The sequence below is a fragment of the Giraffa tippelskirchi genome, chromosome 12 (assembly GCF_054371585.1).
Source record: "Giraffa tippelskirchi isolate mGirTip1 chromosome 12, T2T-mGirTip1v1.2.pri, whole genome shotgun sequence".
In the NCBI taxonomy this organism is placed as follows: Eukaryota; Metazoa; Chordata; class Mammalia; order Artiodactyla; family Giraffidae; genus Giraffa; species Giraffa tippelskirchi.
In genome coordinates, this window is record NC_137286.1 from 12,313,445 (window position 1) to 12,335,663 (window position 22,219).

The 22,219-nt window shown below is 46.4% G+C and overlaps 1 protein-coding gene and 2 long non-coding RNA genes across 4 annotated transcripts in view; 1 reads left to right on the plus strand and 2 right to left on the minus strand.

Annotated features, from left to right (window-relative positions):
- RIN3 (Ras and Rab interactor 3) overlaps positions 1-22,219 on the minus strand; it is a 128,577-nt gene that overhangs the window by 40,175 nt on the left and 66,183 nt on the right. For both annotated transcript variants that reach the window (XM_081548169.1, XM_081548168.1), the window contains exon 4: positions 805-877. In XM_081548169.1, coding sequence (XP_081404295.1) covers positions 805-877 — 73 coding nt within the window. The remainder of the gene's footprint in view (positions 1-804; positions 878-22,219) is intronic.
- LOC145528954 (uncharacterized) lies at positions 10,203-13,628 on the minus strand. Its single transcript, XR_014070812.1, has 2 exons — positions 13,322-13,628; positions 10,203-12,592 (listed from the first exon to the last, which is right to left on the minus strand). It is a non-coding gene; the product is annotated as an uncharacterized LOC145528954 (long non-coding RNA).
- Positions 13,721-16,029, plus strand: LOC145528960 (uncharacterized). Its single transcript, XR_014070817.1, has 4 exons — positions 13,721-14,106; positions 14,196-14,313; positions 14,744-14,899; positions 15,705-16,029. It is a non-coding gene; the product is annotated as an uncharacterized LOC145528960 (long non-coding RNA).

Genomic DNA, 22,219 nt, shown 5'->3' on the forward strand with positions numbered 1-22,219 from the left:
AACAAGAGCACTTAACAGGGTGGAACTGTTGGCAAGATTTAAGAAAATAATGGATATAAAACCCTAGCACCTCACTGAGTACCTGGAGAGCCCCCTACAGGCAGGAGCGGTTAGCACCTTATTATTGGCATCAAAATGCTGCCCACTGGGCCCAGGAGGGTCCTGGTAGGTGGGAGGGCTGTCCTGGGTTGAGTGAAGGCAGCATGAATGGTCTCTTTGGAGCAGGGAGAGGTGAGCCTGGGGCCCTGGGCCCCAGGACATCCTGCCCAGTCCTGGTCAAATCCCTGTAGCTTAAGCTGTTGGCTTCTTGGCACCAAAATGTATTTTTAAACTCCTGTTGACCTGCAACCAGTTCTGAATGAACAGAACAGCTCTGAGGGTGGTTACAGACACCCACTCCACCCAGAAGCTGCTTCAAAATCACATGCTCTCTCCCACGAAGAGCATCAGCCCTTCCTGTTGCCCCTACAGGAAGTTCCTTCTAGAACTCCTCCAAGGGGGTGGGTCAGGTCCACACAGGACCGACCCCAAGCTGTCCCAAAGGCTGGAAGACAGGAAGGTGATGGGCAGTGAGCCAGGGGGCAGGTGGTGGTGAGGGAGGGGCCTTTAAAGAAAGAAAGCAGGAGAGCAGGCACCCCCCCTTTCATGGGTACCAGAGCGAAGCCAGGGGACTGCCCCCTCTCTCTGCATCCTGTGGGCTGCACCCTTCCCTTGGGGGCTCCCCTGTGACACTGCCACCCCCACCCAAGAAGCATTAACATCTGTTGCCATGAGACGCCCTCCTGTGGGGCCGGGAATACTCACCTACTGACACAGTAGAATGCGATCAGTCTGAAGATGTCCTCAAACACAAGAACCGAGCCTTCCAGGTACAGTACTGAGGAGAGAGCACAGAGGCTTGGCTGAGTGTCCCTGTCAGAGCGGAGGGCGTGTCCCTAGGGAGGGCGGGTCTGCCCTGTGCTCACTTGTGGGGCACGGCACCTGCTGCAGGGCCCAGCCTGCTGCAGTCACAAACACGTCAGCAGCCCACTGGACCGTAGGGAGGAGAGAAATGAACTTCCGTGGTGCTGATCCTGAGATTTCAGTGAAAGTTGCTCAGCTGTGTCTGACTCTTTGCGACCCCATGGACTGTACAGTCCATGGAGTTCTCCAGGCCAGAATACTAGAGTGGGTGGCCTTTCCCTTCTCCAGGGGATCTTCCCAACCCAGGGATCAGACCCAGGTCTCCCGCATTGCAGGCGGATTCCGTACCACCTGAGCCACCAGGGAAGCCCAAGATTTCAGGGGCCTCTTTATTACAGTAACTGGAATTAACTAGTAACACATGCACCATTTGGAGAGAAATAACACCGAAGACTCTAGAGTGAAAAAGCAGAACTTGAACACGTTCCTAATTACACACTCAGGGTCACCTCCACTTGACACTTCTGAGGACTGTAGGGGCCAGCAGAGGATGGTTGGCTCATGTTCTGCTTTAGTTTCCAGGAGATTCCTTGGTCCAGTGCAGCCACTGGCCTCTCACCCAATACAATACAATACAATACAAAACAATACAATACAATATAAATAATAATTACATACTTATAATATATTATATATTACATTATATATATACAATATTATATACTATATATACAATATTATATAATGTATATTATACTATATATAATATATAATATATTTATATTATATATTATACATAATATATATGTTATATAAAATATAAAATATATAATGTATAATGTATATATAACATATAATATATACAATATTATATATACTATTATGTATAATGTTATATGTATTATATATATTATATATTATTATATTAATATAATATATATAATATTGTATATATTATATATAATGCTCTCTATATTACATATAACATTATATATATAATATATATGTAAATTATGTATCATATATATTACATACAATATGTATAATATATAATGTTATATTATGTATAATATAATAGTATATAATATATAATATATATTATATATAAAGTATATAATATATATTATATACAAAAAGTATATAATATATATACAATAGCATATAAATATATTATATACATATAAATAACATTATATAAAAAATATATATAAAAATTATATATAATATTATATTAAATAATACATATTATATACATTATATATAATATATACTATATACTATATATTATATATATTGCATATATCATATTAACATTAATATTAATACATGTTACATATTATATTATATTAATATAATATATGTTACATATTATATTATATTAATATAATATATAATATATTATATACTATATTATATATAATATTATAGTATTATATATACATAATATTATGTATTATCATATTATTATTACATTATAATATTATGTATTATTATAATATATATAATACTATTATTACATTATAATACTATGTATTATTATGTATTATAATATTATGTATATATAATATGTCATATATTATATATATCCACCCAGCAGCTGCTTCAAATTCACACGCTCTCTCCCACAAAGAGTATCAGCCCTTCCTGTTGCCCCTACAGGAAGCTCTTTAATATAACAATATAATATATTATACATAACATAATATTATATAATATAAATTTTATATATTATATTATAAAATATAAATATATGTAATATCATATATTTATAATATATAATATAATATTTATATAATGTATTATTGTATATAATTATACATTTATATAATATAATATATAAATATAAAATATATATTACATATAATATATATAATAATGTATATAATACATATAATATATATAATAATGTATATAATATATATTATATATATTATAACATATATTATATTATATAATACACTATATATAATGTAATATAATATAAAATAATTATATAATCTGTAATTAATGTTAATTAATTAATATTGATAATATGTTATACAATATTATAAATAATATATAACACAATATAATTATATAGTTATATATTATATATAACATAATATATATTATATAGAATATATAATATATTATATATAAATATAATATATAAATATAATACATATAATATAATATATAATATATATTCTATATAATATATATTCAATATAATATATAATATAATTTATTATATATTATTTTATATATTTATATTTTATATATTATACAGTTATATATTCTATATAATATATATAACTATATAATATATATTATATATATTTACATTCTATATAACATATATTATATACTTTATTATATATTATTTTATATATTAATTATATTATATATTAGTATATTATATGTAATGTTAATATAATTATTACATATAATATCAATAATAATATATTAACATATATAATATATAATTATATATTATATATAATATAGTAATACATACTATACATTAATATATTATATATAATATAGATAGTTATATAAATTATGTATATATATGTTCTAGGCCTGTCAGAATCTCACTTGATTTGGCTGCACAAATAACCCAGGAGGGAGGGTGATGCCGATATTTTCCAGCTCTGACGAGGAAGAAGGATCAAGGAGGAGAGAGCCCATCCCGGGTCGATGTGGCTCCCTGGAGTGGCAGGGTGCCAGGATGTGGCAGTCAGGGCCCGAATCCGGGGTGGACTGTGCCAGAGGACAGTGTGGTACCACACCATGCCCTGCGGCAGAGCTCCAGGGCCAGGGGCCCAGAGACACTGAGCGGCTCATCATGGGTCTTGGCAGCCGCCCGCCCCGCGCTGCCTGACTGTCATCCCAGGGCTCCATACGCCCGACAAGTGATGCTCTCTGCACGTGGGACCCACAGAACTTTCTCGGGCCTCAGAGGGCCAAGAAACATGTGTGCCTCACACTTCATTTCCAACTTCCTGAGGGTCTTCTAGGCATCTGCGAGGTGGAGGTGCAAGGCCAGAGCCGGGTCCCAGGACTGGCTCCAACCCTGGGGTGGACAGTGTGACTCTGGGTTTGTCCCTTCCCCTCTAGGCGCCCCAGTTCCTCTACCTGCAAAGGGAAGAGCCCTTCCAACCCTAAGCACTCATGCATCTAGGTGACGGCAGCCTGCTTCCAAAGCCTAGGCCAGCATTCCACTGCATTGGTGATCTATGAGACAGGTATAGTGACACACAAATCAACATGTTTTGTTCTAATAGTTTTATTTTAATACTTTCCTTCTTTCTATACGCTACTGCACTGTTCTAAACAGTTAACATGATTTTTCTAAAAGATTGTGCTTAGTCGCTCAGTCCTGTCCGACTCTTTGTGACCCCATGTACTGTAGCCCGCCAGGCTCCTCTGTCCATGGGGATTCTCCAGGCAAGAATACTGGAGTGGGTTGTCATGCCCTCCTCCAGAGGATCTTCCCAACCCAGGGATCGAACCCAGGTCTCCCTGGGTTTGCATAGCAGGCGGGTTCTTTACTGCTTGAGCCACCAGGGAATTACATTCGTCATTTATTTATGGCAAAGAGATCACTGTTTCTCATTAGGATAGATATAAAAATTTTACAAGGGAATTTAAATAAAAACATTAAGCAGCTTACAGTTCTTGCAGGTACTGATAAGATGCCCATAAATAACAAAGTCTGAGAAACATCTGCTGCTGCTGCTGCTAAGTTGCTTCCGTCGTGTCCGACTCTGTGCGACCCCATAGACGGCAGCCCACCAGGCTCCGCCATCAGTGCATGGAATTATCACCCTCTGTGAGTTAAGGCGGAGAAGGCAATGGCACCCTACTCCAGTACTCTTGCCTGGAAAATCCCATGGGTGGAGGAGCCTGGTAGGCTACAGTCCATGGGGTCGCTAAGAGTCGGACACGACTGAGCGACTTCACTTTCACTTTTCCCTTTCATGCACTGGAGAAGGAAATGGCAACCCACTCCAGTGTTCTTGCCTGGAGAATCCCGGGGACGGCGGAGCCTGGTGGGCTGCCGTCTGTGGGGTCGCACAGAGTCGGACACGACGGAAGCGACTTAGCAGCAGCAGCAGTGAGTTAATGGACATGAGGCGGTCCACAGCGCCACCTGGTGGCATCACTGACCTTAGCAGCACCAACAGGCCAAGGGAAAGTGAAAGTGAAGTCGCTCAGTGTCTTGACTCTTTGCGACCCCATGGGCTGTAGCCCACTAGGCTCCTCCGTCTATGGAATTTTCCAGGCAAGAGGACTGGAGTGGGCTGTCATTTATAGGCTGGGGTCAAAATGTCTGTGGTAGCTTGGAGAGGTAGAAAGGATGCTCCATCTGTAAACTAGAGTCAAGACCTTTCTCATGAATCCTTCAAAAGGGATTAGTGGTGATGCATGCAAAAAGCCTAGCCTCAACAATGAGCAATGGCACCCCACTCCAGTCCTCTTGCCTGGAAAATCCCATGGACGGAGGAGCCTGGTAGGCTGCAGTCCATGGGGTCGCAAAGAGTCGGACAGGACTGAGCGACTTCACTTTCACTTTTCACTTCCATGCGTTGGAGAAGGAAATGGCAACCCACTCCAGTGTTCTTGCCTGGAGAATCCCTGGGACGGCAGAGCCTGGTGGGCTGCCGTCTATGGGGTCGCACAGAGTTGGACACGACTGAAGCGACTTAGCAGCAGCAGCAGCAACAACAATGAGCAGTTTTCCTTCACGACTGAGACACGGTCTGACCTTTGCAGACACAGATGAAACCTTTAAGATAGGCGGTCCCTTCCTCTCCTGTGCCCCTGGGACTTTCTATAAAGCCCACAGTTCCCTTAGACTTAGTTTACCCCCACTCTGTTCCCCTTCTCAGGAGCAAGGGCCAGGGCTCATCCATTTTTGTGGCTAGGGCCATGCACAGTTCTAGATATAGTGGCCCAGTCCCCCTTTTACTGTGAAAACAGTAGATCTGTCAAAGCGCAAGCCAGGATCAAGGTCATGTTTGTTTCTTTGTAACCAGGCCTCTTCTGCCCCACCCCCAGCCCCCAGTTATACACTTCCCCATCCTGCTCCCAGGACAGCACAGCAAGGCCACACCCAGGGGAGCTCCTGCCTGCCAGGGCCAGGGCTTTGCCCACACTTGAGCCCTCCTCAGGGCCTAGCACATTGTGTGGCATGCAGTTTGGGAGATAATAAATGTCTGCTAAAAGTCTGACTGGGGCTTCCCTGCTCGTCTAGTGGTTAAGAATCTGCCTGCCAATGCAGGGGACATGGGTTTGATCTCTGGTCCAGGAACATCCCACGGAACAGCTAAGCCCATGCACCACGACTACTGAAGGCCACGTGCTCTAGAGCCAGAGCTCTGCAACAAGAGAAGCTACGCAACGAGAAGCCTGTGCCCCACAACTAGAGAGGAGCCTCCACTCGCCACAACTAGAGGAAGCCCATGTGCAGCAACGAACACTCATCGCAGCCAAAAACGAATAAAAGTAAAGAAATTAACAAACAGTTCAAAACATAAAAGTCTGTCTGGCAGAGAAGTAGAGGCTTCGGCGGGCTGAGCGGGGACGTGGTGCCTCGGCCGGAGTCTCAGGCCTCCCACCACGTGGCTCATGCCTTCCCTCCAGGGGCCCAAAGGGACACCTGGGACGTGAGGGAGCCCCGACAGGCAGCCTCACACTGTTCTGGAGCAGAGGTGACCGCAAACCAGTAAGAGTGGGACAAGCCTTTGTTCCAGAGGGTGGGGGTGGCGCTCAACTTCCAGGACAGCCCTGTGTCCTGCACTGGCCGGAGGGGTGTGCAGCGCCCCGATCAAATGGCCTGAGTGTAAACATATCTCCATCACGATTGCTTATCCTCCCTGAGCCTCAGTTTCTTCAGCTGTATATGTGCCTGCATGTTCAGACACCTCATTCGTGTCTGAGTCTTTGTGACCCCATGGACTGTGTAGCCCAGCAGGCTCCTCTGTCCATGGGATTTCCTAGGCAAAAATACTGGAGTGGGTTGCCAGTTCCTTCTCCAGGGGATCATTTGAACCCAGGGATCAAACCTGCGTCTCTTATGTCTCCTTCATTGACAGGCATGGTCTTACTACTAGCACCACCTGGGAAGCCCCTTCCGCTGTATAACAGAGTTAATAAAGTACCTGTCTGTTGTGGGTTGAACTGTGTCTCCCAGAAAGACACACTGATCCTAACCCCTGGTACCTGTGAGTGTGACTTTATTTGGAAACAGGGTCTTGGCGGATGGAATCAAGTTCACATGAGGTCAGACTGGATTGGGGTGGGCCCTAAATCCAATGATGGGTGTCTTTGTAAGAAAACATGTAAAGACCTGGGTCACAGACACAGAGAGGAGAAGCCATGTGAAATGGAGGCAGAGATTGGAGGGATGTGGCCACAAGCCAAGGGTTGCCGGCTGTCACCAGAAGCCAGGAGAGAGGCCTGAACAGATTCTCCTTGGTCTCCAGGAGGAGCCAACCCTGCCACACCTCGACTAGGGATTGCTGGCCTCCAGGCCTTTGCTCCTGCTCTCTCCCCAGGCAAGGAGGATCCAGCTTCGCCCTTCCTTGCTAATCCTCCTCTTTTGTCTTTTGCCTTGAAGGCAAGGACTGTATCTTAAACTTCTCTGTATAGCATGCTTGGCAAAACGGATATTCTATCATGATATGGCTTCCCAGATGGTGCAGTGGCAAAGAATCTGCCTGCCAACACAGGAGACATAGGAGATGCAGGTTTGATCCCTGGGTTGGGAAGATCCCCTGGAGAAGGAAATGGCAACTCACTCCAGTATTCTTGCCTAGAAAATTCCAAGGACAGAAGAGCCTGGTGGGCTACAGCCCACGGGGTCACAAAGAGTCAGACACAACTGAGTGACTGAGCACACCCAAGCTATAAAAAACATACAATTTAGAATTTTAATAATTTTTAAGAATACAATTCAGTGACCTAAGTACATTCACACTGTACAACACGAGACTTCTTTTTTGATGTGTTGAAAATGTTCTCAGATTGACCTTGGTAAGGGCTGGACAACTGAATATACCAATAGCCACTGAATCGTACACTTTAAATGGGTGAATTGTATGATGCTGACTACATGAAGTAAATACATCTCAATAAAGCCATGGTTAAAAAAAAAAAGAAAATGCACACACACAGTGGACAGAATTTCACTTCCTGTATTATGTTCTTCTGGCACTTTTATAATGAGCATATGTGACGTTTGTAAGCAGAGAAACTATAAAGATTCTCTAAATTTTTCTCGAATGTTCTAGATTTCACTGTAAATGTCTCTCAGGAGCTGACTGGTCTCCAGAGCCCTCTTGGCCCATGCTACGAGCCCCACGAGGGCTGACAAGCTCCCTGGATCACCCACCGGGTGTTCCCAACCAAGATGCTGGCTCCCTCTGCTCCCCTCTGAAAACTTGAGCAGAGGTGATTCCTCCACTGTGCACAGCCTCCAGCCTCCTCAGTAAAGAGCGGTGGGGACACACCAGCCCCCGTCTAAACCATCTCTCTTTCAAAGAGTGAGGAGAAAAAACAGCACCAGCTAGTCCCATCTGCTGTGTGCCCAGGTGACAACGGGTGACAACAATGGGACTTGCCCCTGCCTAGAGAAAAAGAAACCTTTCACCTCATGACTCACCACCAAGGCTGAGTCAAGACAAGGTGGAGATTCTGCGTCCACGCACACCAGCCTGGCTTCTAGCCTTTGCAATCTCAACAGCAAAGCGAGTAATCCGCAAAGAACCAAAAGCTGTTGGAGGACTCGTTTTGTAGGGAATTCCATTTTATCACTCAGTGATACAAACGAACTGCCCAGGCAGGAACTGTGTACGTATCTTTTGTTGTCCATGGTACCCTCAGTACCAGGCATGGTGCTTAGCACATTGCTGGCTCTCCAAAATTTATGTAACTATTTCTTTAGCAAATGTTTTCTTTGGAAATACAGGTCCAGAGGAAGTTGCAGAGATGAACAGAGAGACCCCCTTCACTCTTCACCCAGTTTCCCTCAATGGCAATGTCATGGCGCATAACCAGAGGACAATATCCGAACCAGGAAACCAACCTTTGTGTGATCCATAGAGCTCATTCAGATCTTATCAGGTTTATACTAGTTCTCGTGCATATGAACGTGTTTGTAGAGAACTAAGCAATTTTATCCCATGTGCAAATCCCAGCTGCCTATAATCACTACCTCAGTCAAGGTATTTCATATCACTTCCACCCCAACCCTTGGCAACCACTAATTTGTTTTCTATCTCTGTGATTACATGATTGAATGTCATATAAATGGAGTCATACAGGACATATTCTTTGGGACTGGCTTTTCCCATTCTGCTTCATTTCCTCAAGGGTCACCCAAGTTATTGAGTGAATCAATACCCCATTCCTTTTAGTGCTGAGTAGCAACCTACGGTATGGGTGTACTATAGTTTCCTTGGTCATTCACCCATTGAAGGACATCTGGGAATTTCTGCTTTTTAGTGATTATGCCCAAAGCTGCTGTGGAACTTTTAGGTACATGTTTCTGCATGAAAATATACTTTCCTTTCTCTGGGATATATGCCCCCAAGTGCATTTGCTGGGTCACATGGTAAGTCCATCCTTTGTTTTTCAAAGGAAGGGCCGAACTGCTCTCCAGAGTGGCTGTACCATTTTACATTCCGACCAGCTATGTAGCAGCGATGCAGTTTCTTCCCCGATCCTTGTCAGCTGGGTGTGGTCACTGTTTTTAGTTTGGCCATTTCACTAGGTGTAGAGTGTTATTTCATTGTGGCTTTGATTTGCATTTCAGAGAGATGTTGAATGATTTGCATCTCAGAGAGATGTTTGAATGCCCCTTCACATGTACATCCTCTTTGCTCAAGTGTCTGTTCAAGTCTTTTCCTGTTTTCTAATTGGATAGTTTTTTAAATGTTGGATTTTTAAAAAACCATTTTATTAAGATATCTTTCACATACCACACAACTCACCAATTTAAAGTGCACAATGGTCTCAGTATATTCACAGAGTTATGCAAACATCACCACAATCAATCTTAGAACATTTTCATTATCCCCCCCAAAGAAATGCAATATCCATCAGCACTCACTTTTCATTCCTCCTTCCTCCTAGCTTCTGGAAACCACTCATCTACTTCCTGTCCCTACGGATTTGCCTATTTTGGACTTTTTGTATAGATGGAATCATACAATACGTGGTCCTGTAGGTCTGGCTTCTTTCATTTAGCATCATGATTTCAATATTTGTCCATGTCCACGTTGTTGCAGGAGTCAGCGTCAGCTTCACTACTCTTTTTTTTTTTTAAGTTAACTTTTACTGGAGTATAGTTGGTTCCCAGGTGGTGCTAGTGGTAAAGAATCCACCTGCCAATGCAGGAGATGCAAGAGACGGGTTCAATTCCTGGTTAGGGGAAGATGCCCTGGAGTAGGAAATGGCAACCCACTCCAATATTCTTGCCTGGAAAATTCCATGGGCAGAAAAACCTGGCGGGCTACAGTTCATGGGGCCACAAAGAGTTGGGACACGACTGAGCAACTGAGCACCTACAGTTGATTTACAATGTTGTGTTAGTTTCTGCTGTACATAAATACATAAATCCACTCTTTTTTGGATTCTTTCCCACATAGGTCACTATAGAATATTGAGTAGCACTTCCTGTGCTATCAGTGGCACTTTACTCCTCTTTATGTCTGAATAGTATTGTTAGATGGATATACCACATTGTTTATCCATTCATCATTGATAGATATTTGGGTTGTTTCCATTCCTTAGTTACTACAAATAATACTGCTCTTGACATTTGTGTACAAATTTTTACATGGACATATGTTTGCATATCTTGCGTATGCCTAGAAGTGGAATTGCTAGATCCTACAAGTAACTCTAGGGGCTTCCCCAGTGGCTCAGCGGTAAAGAATCTGCCTGCAATGCAGGAGCCACAGGAGACGTGGGTTCCATCCCTGGGTCAGGAAGATCCCCTGGAGGAGGAAATGGCAACCCACTCCAGTATTCTTGCCTAGAAAAGTCCATGGACAGAGAAGCCTTGCAGGCTACAGTCCATGTGTTTGTAAAGAGCCAGACACAACTGACTGAGCACAAACACAGCACACACAGTAACCCTACATATTTAAGAAACTGGTGCAGTGTTTTTCAAAGCAACTGCACCATTTAGCATTTCCACTCGCAATGTTTACGTTTCTCCACAGGCGTTCATTCCCTGGTGGTCCAGTGGTTAAGAATCCACCTGCCAACGCAAGGGACATAGATTCTATCCCTGGTCCAGGAAGATTCCACGTGCCTCAGGGCAACTAAGCCTGCGTGCCACAACTGTGGAGCCCCCGAGCCGCTACTAAAGCCCACGTGCCCTAGAGTCTGTGCTCTGCAACAAGAGAAGCCACAGCAACGAGAAGCCCACGCACCACAACTAGAGAGCAAACCCCACTTGGTGCAGCCATAGAAGGCCCGTGAGCAGCAACGAAGACCCAGTGCAGACAAAAATAAACACACAAATAAAATTAAAAAAATAAGTTTCTCCACACCTTTGCTAGTACTTTGTCTGTTACTGATTAGAATCATCTTAGTGGGTGTGAAATGGTACCTCACTGTGTTTTTAACTTACTTTGTATTGGGGTATATAGCTGATTAACAATGTGATAGTTTCAGGTGAATAGAGAAGGGGACTCAGCCACACATATACATGTATCCTTCACTGTGGTTTTGATTTGCATTTCCGCAAGGATTAAATGATGTCAAGTATATTTTCATAGATTTATTGGCTATTTACATATATACTTTGGAAAAATGTCTATTCAGATCCTTTGCTCATTTTTATTTGGGTTACTTGTTTTTTAATCTAATGTTGAGTTTTGAGAGTTCTTTATCTGATCTAGATACAAAGCCTTTGTCAGATGTGTGATTTGCAAATATTTTCTCCCAGTTGTAACTTGTCTTTTCATCCTTGAACAGTGTCTTTCAAATATTTATTTGAGGAGTGAAAAAAAAAAAGAATACTGTCCAAATCTGTGAAATAGTAAGCATTCATATGGTGTCACATAAATAATTCAGTAGTTATATGTCCAACCTGCTTTAATGAACTCTCAACTGGTCTTTGCATTTGGTAGAATCTACTGTTATAATTAAGGGCTTCCCTGGTGGTTCGGTGGTAAAGAATCCACCTGCCAAGTCAGGAGACGTGGATTCAATCCCCGGGTTAGGAAGATTCCCTGGAGAAGGAAGTGGCAACTTGCTTCAGTATTCTTGCCCGGGAAATCCCATGGACAGAGGAGCCTGACAAGCTATAGTCCAGAGGGTCACAAAGAGTCAGATACAAGTTAGCAATTAAACCGCCACCACCACAAATTGTTATAATTAAGGTATGAGGGCGCTTTAACCAGCTATTGTTCTTCTCTAGACCAAAGTCCCCTGTGCCATCTTGCTCTTAAGTTCCTGTGCAGACATTTTCTTCACAGTTGGTCCAAAGGTAAACTTCAGCCACACCTGGCTTAATTTTACCACACACTCCCCGTGACTGAGCTGAAGGAAACTGACGAGTGAGAACTGCTTCTCCAGCATGTTCTTTTTAAAAAGAGATGGCCGTTGGCAGGTGCCTTCTTTAGGGTCTGATTCGTCTTTACTGGCAAGTGAAGGTGAGCATCTGTTCCCTTAGGCTTGACCCTGGGCTCTGATGAGGAAAAGATCATCACAAAAAGAATGAATATACACTTTGCCAAGGTTGTTAACATCATGAAATGTACAGATTACTCAGGAAATGTAAACTGTCTTCCCTGTTGGCAGACGGCCTTGTCAACCTAAGAGATCTGTGTTCAAACACATTCCTTTTGACAACAGGAGTTGTTAATAAATTTCCAGGTATGACCCTCGTTGGAAGGGCTGGGTCCGAGTTGCTCGTCAGCTAGGACATTATATATTCAACTATGGACAAATATTTATCATGCTCATGCTCTGTAGAAATCAGGGGAAATAGATTTAGAAATTGAGAGGAAGCCCGACAGTGAGAAGGGTGACGGGGAATTTGCCAAGGGTTTAGGCCACAGGACTTATCAGAAACTTCCTCCTGAGGGAGAGAGGTTCATTACAACCAGCTCATTCTTTTTTGAGGATTGAAAAATGTGGTTGGGTAAGGGTGGGAGGGATGTTCCTCGACTTGTATCTAAGAAAAAGCGCTGCAGGTATCAAGGCCTCAGTGTGTTATGTTTATGCAATGGGGCCCCGGATGGATGAGAACTGCCTCATAAGAATGTCCCCAGAGGGATGAAGGAAGGATCGCTACTGGCAGGAGAGGTGGGGTCTCGGACCTCTCAGAAAAGGGCATCACACGTGGCTGGGGGAATCTGGGTGGGCCCGGGAAGTGGCCCCGCCCCAAAGACTTCTGTGTCACTGCAGAGCCTACCTTCCCTGAAACATAACACCCTGAATGGGTTGCCGGACAGATTCTAATCGATTCTGATCCTGCTTCCTGAAAGGCATCCTAGATCGCCAACCTGGGTAGTAAACGTCAGGGGTGCAGAGCCTGAGAATAAAAAGCCAACATGACCAGAGGCTGGGGAGTAGTTCCAATTGGAACAGGAAGGGGTGGGGCGTCCACTTGCAGTGACCACGCCCATTCTTTCAGGTGTCCCTCCCACCCCTGTCAGCTCCCTCCTCAGCGGGAAGTTCACACAGTTGCCTTCTGGCTGGAGGGACCTCTGCTGCCCAGCAACACCATGGTTGCCATGGGAACTATGACCTAGACAGCACGCGACAGAGGAGGAAAAAGGCCATTTCATACTATCATCAGGCCCAATTTTCTGTGTTAGCCGAGAACTCCTTGCCCTGTTCCCAGCGGAGGAAGTGAGGAGAGTGGCAATTTCTCTGGCGTCCAGAGGACTTTGTGGTTCCAGGCCCGGCTTCAGCACCACTTGCTTCCAGACGCTGCCACAGTGCATCTGGGTCACCCGTGAAATGAGAGAACGGCCCTGTCCCCTCTGGAAGGAAGGGGCTGCTGGACTAGGGCTGCCGGAAGCTCTGGCTCCAGCAGAGGGCAGAGCTGTCAGGAGAAGTGAGAACAAACAGTCCCGTGCCGGCAGCTGATCTCCTGTGGCCTCGGAGCAGACTCGCTGCCCGACCATACAAGGACGGGAGTACAGAGAGGGGCAAAGGCTTGTTCCCACTCCAGGCCAAGCCCAAACCCCCACGGTACCGACCAGGCCTGGGCTCCTGGTTCCACCCCCCATAAGCCCAGAGACCAAAGCCTTCGAGTCTCTGAAACTTGCTTTCTCTAACAGCTAAGGGAGGATTTGAGTAACCGAGGCCCTCCCGGGCCCTGCACCTGCTGTGCAGAGGCTGAGTGGTGGTACCCTGCAGACAGGCCTTGAGTGAAGACCAGCAGCCTCTCCCCCAAAGGTGACACAGAGGTCTGGAAGGTCTAGGGGGGACTTGGGGGGGGGTGCAAGTTAAGGCTCAGGGACCTGGGAGAGGACGACGATCAGCAAACGTGCCAAAAATAGTTCTCTTCCTGTCTCCCTGGCTGTTCCTGATGGTCCAGGGTGGGCATCTTGGCCCCTGGTTCACTAGCTGGCCCCGGAGTCCTTTCACTCCGGCCTGCCCTCTGCAAAGTCCCAAGCAACCCTGAAGCCTCTCAGTGTAAGAGAGCCCCCGGTCTCCCCAGTCACACATGGACCCCCAGGGCAGGACTAGATGCAGGGCACAGCAAGCCTTTCCCCAATGCACCTCTGACTAGAGGCAATGGGAAAGGGATAGGGGAGGACCCGGTAGTCATGGTCAGGGGTCCAAGCAGGGGCCGTTCCCACATGCTCCCAATGCCCTATTACAGGGTTTGGCTAGGGAGCAAAGAAGAGCCTCTTTCTTCAGGTGGCTGCAGCCCTGCACGAAACTGCACAGCTTGACAAGCAGAACACCAGCTGGATTTAATCCTACCAGGCACTTCTGGGCAGTGCACAAGCTGGGCAACTGTCCATGACAGCCCTGGGTATGAGTCACAACAATCTTTGCTGGTTGTTCTTGGCATAAGGAGCCATCTCTTCTTGATTTTGTCTTGAGAATATTAGGATGAAAAAGGCAGCTATGCCTTCTTACTGAGTTCTCTACCATACCCCTAGTTTGCTCAGACTAGATCCAAGTACCTGTAAGTTTGCCTTTCAATGGATGAGGAACCACTGAAGGCCAGAACAGAAGGGCTCTTAGAGACAGCTCTTGTCCAACCTCCCTCATCTCACAGACAGGGAAACAGAAGTCCAGAGAAGGCGCATCATCATCTAATGAAAGAGTGTTAGCCTGGGTGTTTTCTAGAGTTTGATTTGGGCACTCTCTGGACTCTAGATTCTAAGCCTAGACTACTGCTGTTCTGCCTCCTTCTCCCAACTTCACAGTGTGGGTTTTTTCCAGATTTGAGCTTCCTGATTAGTAATAGAGAGTTATCATTTTCAAAGTTTTAATAACAATAATATCATCTACCATTTACCACATGCCTATTATGTGCTAGCCTCTGCATTTCTAACTATCATAATTCCACTATTTTCATATTATGAGCAAATTAAGCCAAGGCTCAGAGAGTTTAATTAACTGGACTGAGGGCACAGCCCCAGTCATGACCAGGTATCACCGGCCCCGGCGGCCTGGCATATGCGACACCTTTTGCTCAGCAGAAGTGACATGGGGCAGGGTGGAGGGGCATCCCAGGGCTTCATAGCTACACTCAGTGTGCCTACTTCACCTGTCAGCTAGCAGGGATACCTTCCCATGGACCACAGATCCCCCCCTCTGTCACCCGGCAGGCCCCGGGTTCCCCTCGGAGACGGCTTCCTGGGCAGAACGAGCTCCCCTCCCTCTGGCCCAGCACTGGACACACGCTCCCCTTGAGGACGCGATTTCCCCACACCACGATGTGTTCATGGGTCTGATGCTGGCCCAAAGCTCCTGGAAAGCAGGGGACGGGCCTTCCTTCTTTCCCAGATCCAGGGCTTTGCCTGGATCACACCATATGCTTGATGGGTCCTGCCATTATTGAAAGCATTTCCTCTGAATCCACGTTGGCAGCCACCTCTGCAGCCACTGCCACCACACCATCCAAGCTGTAATAAAAACTGCTTTTTTCTTGGACAGTGCACTTCCGTTTTTAACAACCGCGTCGATGAGGATTTAAGTGTGGGGAAAGAAAGGCAGAACGAGCTGTCACAGTGCAGATGGGACTTTGCCGGGGAACTATTTATAGGTTCAGATGCCAAACAGAAGGCGAGACGGTGGACAGATGTGCGAACTGTCAAGTGTCAGGGAAGACTAAATAAAGAGTAAAGCCACAGGGAGGCGTTGGGGGAGAAGGAACGGGGAGGGTGGGGGAAGACGCTGAGCAGAGGCTGACCATCCTGGGGCTTGAGTTATCCACGGGGAAGGAGCTGCAAGGCTGGGAAAGCAATCCGCCTGCTCCTTTGCTCAGACTGTAGGGGCAGGGAGGCGTCTTTGCACTCATCATGAACAGACGCTGCTGTCTCTGGGAACAGAAAAGACAGGAGGAAAAGGAGGTGCCCTGGGCACCACCCTGATGGCAGGACAGCCCCAAGGGCCACAGGAAGACCCAGCAAGAAACCACTGTGCCCAGAAAACAACCCAGCTTCAGCTTCAGGAGCTTATAAAGTTCATCCCACCTCAGAGTTTCAGAACTCTTTATCTGTGGTCTAGGAGAAAGTGGCTGCCACTTATGAGAACTGACACTCGGAGAGGTTAAGTGGTTCACCAACGGTCACAGAGCTGGGAAGTGGTACCAGGATGTGACCGGAAGTGAGACTGACTCAGCCCAGGCTCCAGACCTGCACGCAGGGCCACTGGCTCTTGAGACCCTGCTGTCCCATAGAAATATAATTCAAGTCATGTGCGCAATTCAAATTTTGCCCATACTCATGTTAGTAATAGTAAACAGAAACAAGTGAAATTAATCTCAGTAATGGCTTATTTAACCCAACATATTCAAAACAGCATCATTTCAACAAACTATAAATATGAAAAAATTACGGAGACACATCACAGTCCTTTTTTTCATATGCAGTGTTCAAAATCTGGTGTGTATTTTGCACTTATAGCTCATCTCTATTCAGAATCCACATCTGTAGTGTTCAGTAGCCTTGTGAAGCTGGAGGTTGCTGAACTAGACGGCACAGCCTTAAGCAGTGTGCTTGGAGCAAATCTGCCCCCCAGGACACATGTGGCAGAGTGTGGGCATATCTCAGGTTGTTGGGGGGGAATCCAAGGCGGGGTGAGGTGAGGGATATCACTGACATCTAGTGGGCAGAGGCCCGTGTTTGCTCAGTTGCTAAGTCATGTCTGACTCTTTCTGACCTCATGGACTGTAGCCCACCAGGCTCCTCTGTCCATGGGATTTTCCAAGGATGTTGCTAAACCTACTAATTTAGTGCACAGGACAGCCCCCCACCCCCACCTGAGCAAAGAACGATCCAGCTCCAAACCTCAAGAGTGCTGAGTTTCAGAAACCCAGCACCAGAGGGTGAACCTGCTTGTCTTCCTGGGACAACTGGCAAGAGCCAGGAGCCCTGTGGATGCCACACCTATAGTTGCCTGCATTGAGCAGATGCCTGACATCAGTACTGGAAGGAAAGTGAATGCAAGACTGGAGGGTCCACCAAGACTCAGAACCCACGACCTCAGCCTCACAGGAATCATATTCCCGTCCTCTGCACCAGCCAAGTCACAGGGTATGGAATCAAGAACAAGGGATCAGGGCTTCCCAGGTGGCTCAGTGGTAAAGAATCTGCCTGCCAATGCAGGAGACACAGATTTGATCCCTGATCTGGGAAGATTCCACATGCTGTGGAGCAACTAAGCCCAAGCACCACAACTACTGAGCCTGTGCCGTAGAGCCTGGGAGACACAGTAAGAGAAGCCATTGCAATGAGAAGCCTGTGCATCACAACTAGAGTAGTCCCTGCTCACTGCAACTAGAGAAAAAGTCCATGTAGCAATGAAGACCCAGCACAACCAAAAATCAATTATAAAAAGACACAAGGGACCAGTCTCGAGTCAACTGACATTTCTCTTGCTTGGAGATGCTACTGAAACAGCTGCTGGTAAATACTCAGCCATCTGGGCTTAGGACACAGCTTTCTTCTCGCTGGCCCGGGTATGAGTATCCTGGAGCAGGCTTGGCCCTTGCCAGGAGGAGGCCTTCGGTTCCAGGGAACAAATCAATGAGAGGTGTGATTCTAGGGCACTTGATTTCGGCTGTAGGTCAAACTGCATCCTTCCAATCAGTCCATAGGTAGGAAAGCTGAGGTTATGATCCTTTATTCCCTTGCTGGTTCTGAATGCAGGAGTGGAAGAAAGGGAACGGTATTTATAGAACCGCCCCCATTTCCCAAATCCTCCACAGGCCTAGGGCTGAGTGCTCCCCTGAACAGGGAAGAGACACCAGTGATGCTGCCCGAAGAGCATCTCTGTGGGCTCAGGGACATTCCTGTGACCTGCTGTGGGTCAGGGTCAGGGTTCAATGTCCTTGGACAAGCAGATTCACAGAACCTTGGGTTTCTCTGGCCTGTCATCTAGTTGAAGGGCCCCTTTGGCTACCACATGGCATTTTTACTGCCCAGTAAGAAGAGTGGACTGATCTCCAGGCCCAGAGGTGGATACGGGCCTCTGGACCCCACAGGAGGTGACCACCACAGAGAGATGATGTGGGCTTAGCATCTCACCCCTCAGAGACTCTCAGAGCTTTACCTCGGGCTCCACCCTCCCTCCAGGGCCCTGGACCCAAGGATTCATTTATTTTCATTCATCAAGTACCTTCTGAGCACCTACTGTGTGCCAGGCACTGCTCCAGGCGCCGGGGTGATGGTGGTGGGCTTCCTTCTCCCTGGCATGGTGGCTCCCAGTGTTCCCTGCTGTCACCCTGTCCAACCAGTCTTACCCTGGACCTGGGGTGACACTGACACAGGTTCCCAACATCAGGGGCCCCAGGAACCACAGACTCCTCTTCCTTCCTCAGCCAGTTCTGCCAACTGGCAGTCAGTCTTCCTCCTGGATATCTCTGGGCCGTGTCCCCTCCTCCCCACACTGACCGTCACTGTCAGGTCCAGGCCCCACGTGCTGCCTCCTGGTTGAGTTCCCTCCGGTGTTTCTCCCCTGGGGTCTCCCCTGTGTTGCAGCCTCCACACTGCCTCCAGTGGTGAGGGACTTCTGTTTAAAAGGTGCAGCAGATCATGCCCCACCCCACCCAGCCTCCACCTCTTAACGCCCTTCGATGGGGTTCCCTGTGGCCTTTTGGATAAAGGTTGAGCTGCAGGACATGGATACGTGCCCCTCTGTGATCAGCTCTGGCCATCGGTCTCACCTCTGCCTGTCCCTCCCTCCTCACACCCTATGCTCCAGCAGACACCACATCCCTTGGACACATCCCAATATCCTGTAAGTCCACGTCCTTGCATGTCCTGTCCTACCACCTCACGTGTTCCTCCTCCCTCATTCAAACAGGACACTTCTAGTCATCCTTCAAGACACAACTCACATGTCCTCACTCCCCAGAGGTGAGCCATGGAGTCTCACTCACCTTCCAGTGTTGGGGGTCCTTCCTCTGAGTACAGTAAAATCCTAACATTTTCTTAATATCATCATCTCTGTATCCCTAGGGCCTAATGGCCTTATATGGAGTAAATGAATAATTGAATGTCTCAGGTGATTCTTTAATTATATAGTGTATGTGATCCTTGCACCCTGAAGTAGATAGAAGTTTCCCTGAGAGCAGAGCCCTATTTTCAACTCAAGAGCAGTATAGCGTTGTGTCAAGGGAGCACTGTGCTGGCGAGCCAGGCTGCCTGGGTTTAAATCCTGACCCCACCACTTACTAGTGTGTGGTCTTGAGCAAGATACTTAGCCTCCTTATGCCTCAGTATCCTCATCTATGAAATAGGGATCGTAACTGTTCTGTATCTATTGTTGTGCAACAAACTACTTACAAAATTTAGTGGCATAAAGCAACCACCATCTCACTGTAGCTCATAATTTTATTGGTCAGGAATGTGGGCAGGGCTCTGCTGGAAGATTCTTCTGCTCCTTCTAGCACTGACTAGGTCACGTGGTGATACTAGCTGGAGATCGGTCTGGTCCAGAGGGTCCAAGAAGCCTTTACTCATGCCTGGGCCTTGGCAGGCACAGCTGGAAGGCTAGATTCAGCCAAGCCCCCTTGGGCCTCTCTCTATGTCCATATAATCTTCAGGCTTCTCCAGTACGGTGGTCTCAGGGTCATCAAACTTCTTACATGGCAATTCAGGGCTCCCAGACTCCAGGCAGAAGCTGCTGGTTCTCGAAAGTGCTACACATGGAACTGGCATGGTGTCACTTTGGCCTTATTCTATTGCCCAAAGCAGTCTGAGCCTGACTCAGATTCATGGGGAGAGGGGAGAGCTTCCACTTCTTGATGGGAAGAGTGTCAAAAAAAACCACAGCCACCTTCAACCTGCCACATGATAGTGTTTATATTCTAGAGCTGATGTGCAGGGTAAATGAATCAAAACATATAAAGTGCTTAGGGAATGATGACTGCTGTCAATGTCCTACTTCCTTAGCATTCTCTCACTGTTCCTAGCCAAGTTCTCAGGAAATATTCCATGTTATAACGCAGTAGAGGAGGAGGCACAGAGAGATGCTAGGTCGGGTTGCGTAGAGGGAGCTTCTGGGACCAACCCCTGACCTATACTCTGCAAACCAGGGGTTCACCTGGAATCCCAAGATGCTGTGAAAACAGAGTTCTGAGGGAGCCCAGGAGAGAACAGAACCAACGCAAATTCAGCACACAGTCCACAGAGGCCAAAACCCACGGGCCCCCTCTCCATGGGTTTCCCCAAACACGTATGTCACAGATGAGGAAACTGAGCTCAAAAAGGGCTCTGGAGCTTGCCCAGGTTCAACCAGCTAGTAAGTGACAAAGCCGACTCCACATCAGAGTCTGCCTGTGTGTAGGTTCTTTCTACTACAGCCACTGCCACAGAGAAAACCGTGGAATGCTCCATCACATCTCCATGCTCCATCACATCTTCTCAATGACTCACAGGGCTTTGGTCCCACCCCTCAGGTTTCCACCAGAAAGGACCTCACGATCTCAAATGTTATCCCGGGACTGGCTTACAGTCTTAAGTCTATCCACCCAATTTCTCTGGGAATCTCTGCCACACCTGCTGTTCCACTCCCTGATTCCATTTCCTATTTCTGCGAAGAAACAGCCCCAACCCCTTTTAAAGATACAGACTGTCATGTGAGAATTATAACAAACTACATATAAACACACACAGCATATCTACACACACACACAACACATCATGCTTTAGCCTGCAAAATGCTCACACATACATCCCCCTCCCAATGGTTCCATGAGGTTGGCAGCACCATCCCCATTTTATAGACAAGGAAACTGAATGGTGGTGTGCTGGTAATGTTTAACAACCGGCTTTCCAGGGAAAGAAAGCCCCAGTTTTATGACATTTTCCAATTTCCATGATGTAAATGCTCCCACTGCATTGATTTCAAGCACTGAGTTGGGAAGAGATGTGCACTGTGAACTCTCGCGGGCTGGAATGACCTGGCTCCAGCATTCCACCAAAAGCGAGGCTCAGAGACAAGCCCCCCTGCAGACAGTCATCAAGAGGTAGAACCATTAAGAGGCCATGAACTCAGGTGATCTCACTAGCTCCTCTCCATAGCTGTCCTTATTGAAGCCACCCAGCCCCTGTCTGCTCCTTTCTTTCCAGCTCTGGCTCTGTGCAATGAAAATAAAGCACTAGCACCTGGGTATACTCTTAGCTCAGGCCTCATACTCTGAGGGTGGGCTTCCCTGATAGCTCAGTCTCAGTTGGTAAAGAATCCGCCTGCAATGCAGGAGACCCTGGTTCGATTCCTGTGTTGGGAAGATCTGCTGGAGAAGGGATAGGCTACCCACTCCAGTATTCTTGGGCTTCCCTTGTGGCTTAGCTGGTAAAGAATCTGCCTCCAATGCAGGACACCTGGGTTCGATCCCTGGGTTGGGAAGATCCCCTGGAGAAGGGAAAGGCTACCCACTCCAGTATTCTGGCCTGGAGAATTCCATGGACTGTATAGTCCATGGAGCCACAAAGAGCTGGACATGACTGAACAACTTTCACATACTTGGAGGGTAATTTCAAAGTTCTCATGTATACTCCATGATGGTCTGCTCAACCCCCATTCTCTGTGCCCCCCCCCACCCCCTAACTTGGAGACCCAAGCACATGAGGACCACAGGAGGCAAGACAAGGAACAGCCTGGCTCAGACGAAGGT